This window comes from Nicotiana attenuata, unplaced genomic scaffold, assembly GCF_001879085.1.
Source record: "Nicotiana attenuata strain UT unplaced genomic scaffold, NIATTr2, whole genome shotgun sequence".
In the NCBI taxonomy this organism is placed as follows: Eukaryota; Viridiplantae; Streptophyta; class Magnoliopsida; order Solanales; family Solanaceae; genus Nicotiana; species Nicotiana attenuata.
In genome coordinates, this window is record NW_017671348.1 from 288,288 (window position 1) to 290,522 (window position 2,235).

At 41.1% G+C, this 2,235-nt stretch overlaps 1 protein-coding gene across 1 annotated transcript; it reads left to right on the forward strand.

The window, feature by feature from the left end:
* Positions 1–730: 730 nt before the first annotated feature.
* LOC109207717 (vegetative cell wall protein gp1-like) lies at positions 731–1,966 on the forward strand. The gene has a single exon (XM_019370691.1). It carries the CDS (start codon positions 801–803, stop codon positions 1,695–1,697), a length of 897 nt encoding a protein of 298 aa, XP_019226236.1. The 5' UTR covers positions 731–800; the 3' UTR covers positions 1,698–1,966.
* The last annotated feature ends 269 nt before the right edge of the window (positions 1,967–2,235 follow it).

Here is a 2,235-nt window from a genome sequence, read left to right on the forward strand (position 1 = left end):
GCCTTCTTCTCAACTCTTTATGAGCTGGAAGAAGAGCAATTGCTTATATACCCATCAAAAACATGCCTTCTTCTCAACTCTTTATGAGTTGGAAGAAGAGCAATTGCTTATATACCCATCAAAAATATTTTCCTCTTCCCATATGGGACAATCAAGGAGGGAAACTCAAATATTACTAAAATATTTCATTTTTCCCTCCATTTCCCATTCACCCTATTTTAAGCATTAATAGCTTAAAAACCCAACAGGTTATGCGTAAGGCATTTTTTTTACACATTTTGCTTTCTGGATGATCATATTAACTAGGTGTAGATCCAACAATTCTTTAGCTGCATTGAAAAATTACGTTAATGACTTTTTCTTAGGCACAAATAAATTCTCGCAGTTCCCCTTCTTTAGCCATTAATAGTCAGTAACCAAACGAAGGTTACGTAAAATGCGACGCAGCGAGATTGATTTCTTTGCAAGGAAGTTGAAGCAACTGATCAATGTTTTCTACCAAGTGCCAGCTTATTAGATGTGATAATGACAGGTTTTGACTATTATGGTATAGTAGTAGATAGTATATATTGTTAATAAACAGATTTTGAGCTACCAGAAGAAAAATTCAAGATAATATTGGCAGGCAAATAGATGAGAAGTTCAACTAACATATCCCTTCCCAACAACCAAAAATAATGTTCTCCTTGTTTGCATGCATGTAAAACCTATATATAACAACAGCCTTAAATCCAATGCCACATCCGAATTTCACTGATTCTATACACATTCTTCTTTAAGCTTCTAGGATTTGCAGAAATATGGCTAAGCATCACCACATATCCTCCCTCTTACTGCTTGCATTTCTCAATTTATGCTTAATGAATGGCCACATTACATGTGTAACTGCACGTCGCCTTCTAGAGACGCCCCTCCCTGAGATTCCTCAACCAGAATTCCCAAAAGTTCCAACTTTGCCAAAGCCTGAGATCCCAACTGTGCCGAAGCCTGAGCTTCCAGCCATACCAAAGCCTGAAATTCCTGTTATGCCAAAGCCTGAAGTACCAACGGTGCCAAAGCCTGAGCTGCCAGCTATCCCGAAGCCTGAGTTACCAACTTTGCTAAAACCCGAGATCCCACCTGCGCCAAAGCCCAAGCTTCCAGCTATGCCAAAGCCTGAGATCCCAGCAATGCCAAAACCCGAGTTGCCAAATGCACCAAAGCCTGAAATCCCAACGGTTCCAAAGCCTGAGATTACTACCATGCCAAAGCCTGAGCTACCAGTTGTTCCAAAGCCTGAGCTACCAACTTTCCCGAAGCCTGAGATCCCAGCAGTGCCAAAGCCTGAGATTCCAGCCGTGCCAAAGCCGGAGATCCCAAAGTTGTCAAAACCCGAGCTTCCTCCCCCAAAAAAGCCAGAGGTTCCAGCTATGCCGAAGATTGAGCTTCCTCCAGCTATGACAAAGCCTGATGTGCCGACTATGCCAAAGCCCGAGCAACCAGCGGTGCCAAAACCTGAGATTCCAGCTGTGCCAAAGCCAGAAATCCCAGAGCTACCAAAGCCAAAAATCCCCGAGCTACCTAAGCCAGAGATTCCAGCTATCCCAAAACCAGAAATCCCAGAACTGCCTAAACCAACATTGCCAACCTCCCCAAGCCTACCAAAGGAGATACCATTTCCTTCACTTTCTCCACCTTACAAACCCGAAACACCTTGAGTAATTACATATGGTACCCAAATGAGGTTTTGAGATGTGCCACCTCAGTCTGTGAAGTTTGCTCATGAGACATGACATGGAGTTATTTTCACAGGACATATATTGGATACTTTCTGCTATGATTATATAATATAGTTCATTTCCAGTATTTCATCTGAAATGTACCTTGTTTCATGATTCATTACGACTCTATGAGTCTTATATGTAATTCTTATACAGTGTATTAAAACTATGATCTATATGGGATTTTCTGGAGTTACTTTGAAATAGTTCCTATACATAACCATCTCTGATTTTGCTCAGTCCACTACTTGTTGATTCTTTACCGTTTTCCAGTGAAATATTACCAGTTTCTTCCATCTCATATTGAGAGTACAGAAAGGACCAGAGGATGAATTAGCATACTTAAACGCCAGCGGAAGAACTGTTATTCCAAAAATAGCCGATCAATGTATTTTAAACCAAACTGAAGATTTGTCCTTCTATTTAGGGCTGTGCATTTGGATCGGATATCAGAAATCCGATCCGATCCACTCTA

Excerpts from the sequence above, each read along its gene's own strand:
- LOC109207717 (XM_019370691.1), top strand. The coding sequence starts at position 801 with ATGGCTAAGCATCACCACATATCCTCCCTCTTACTGCTTGCATTTCTC.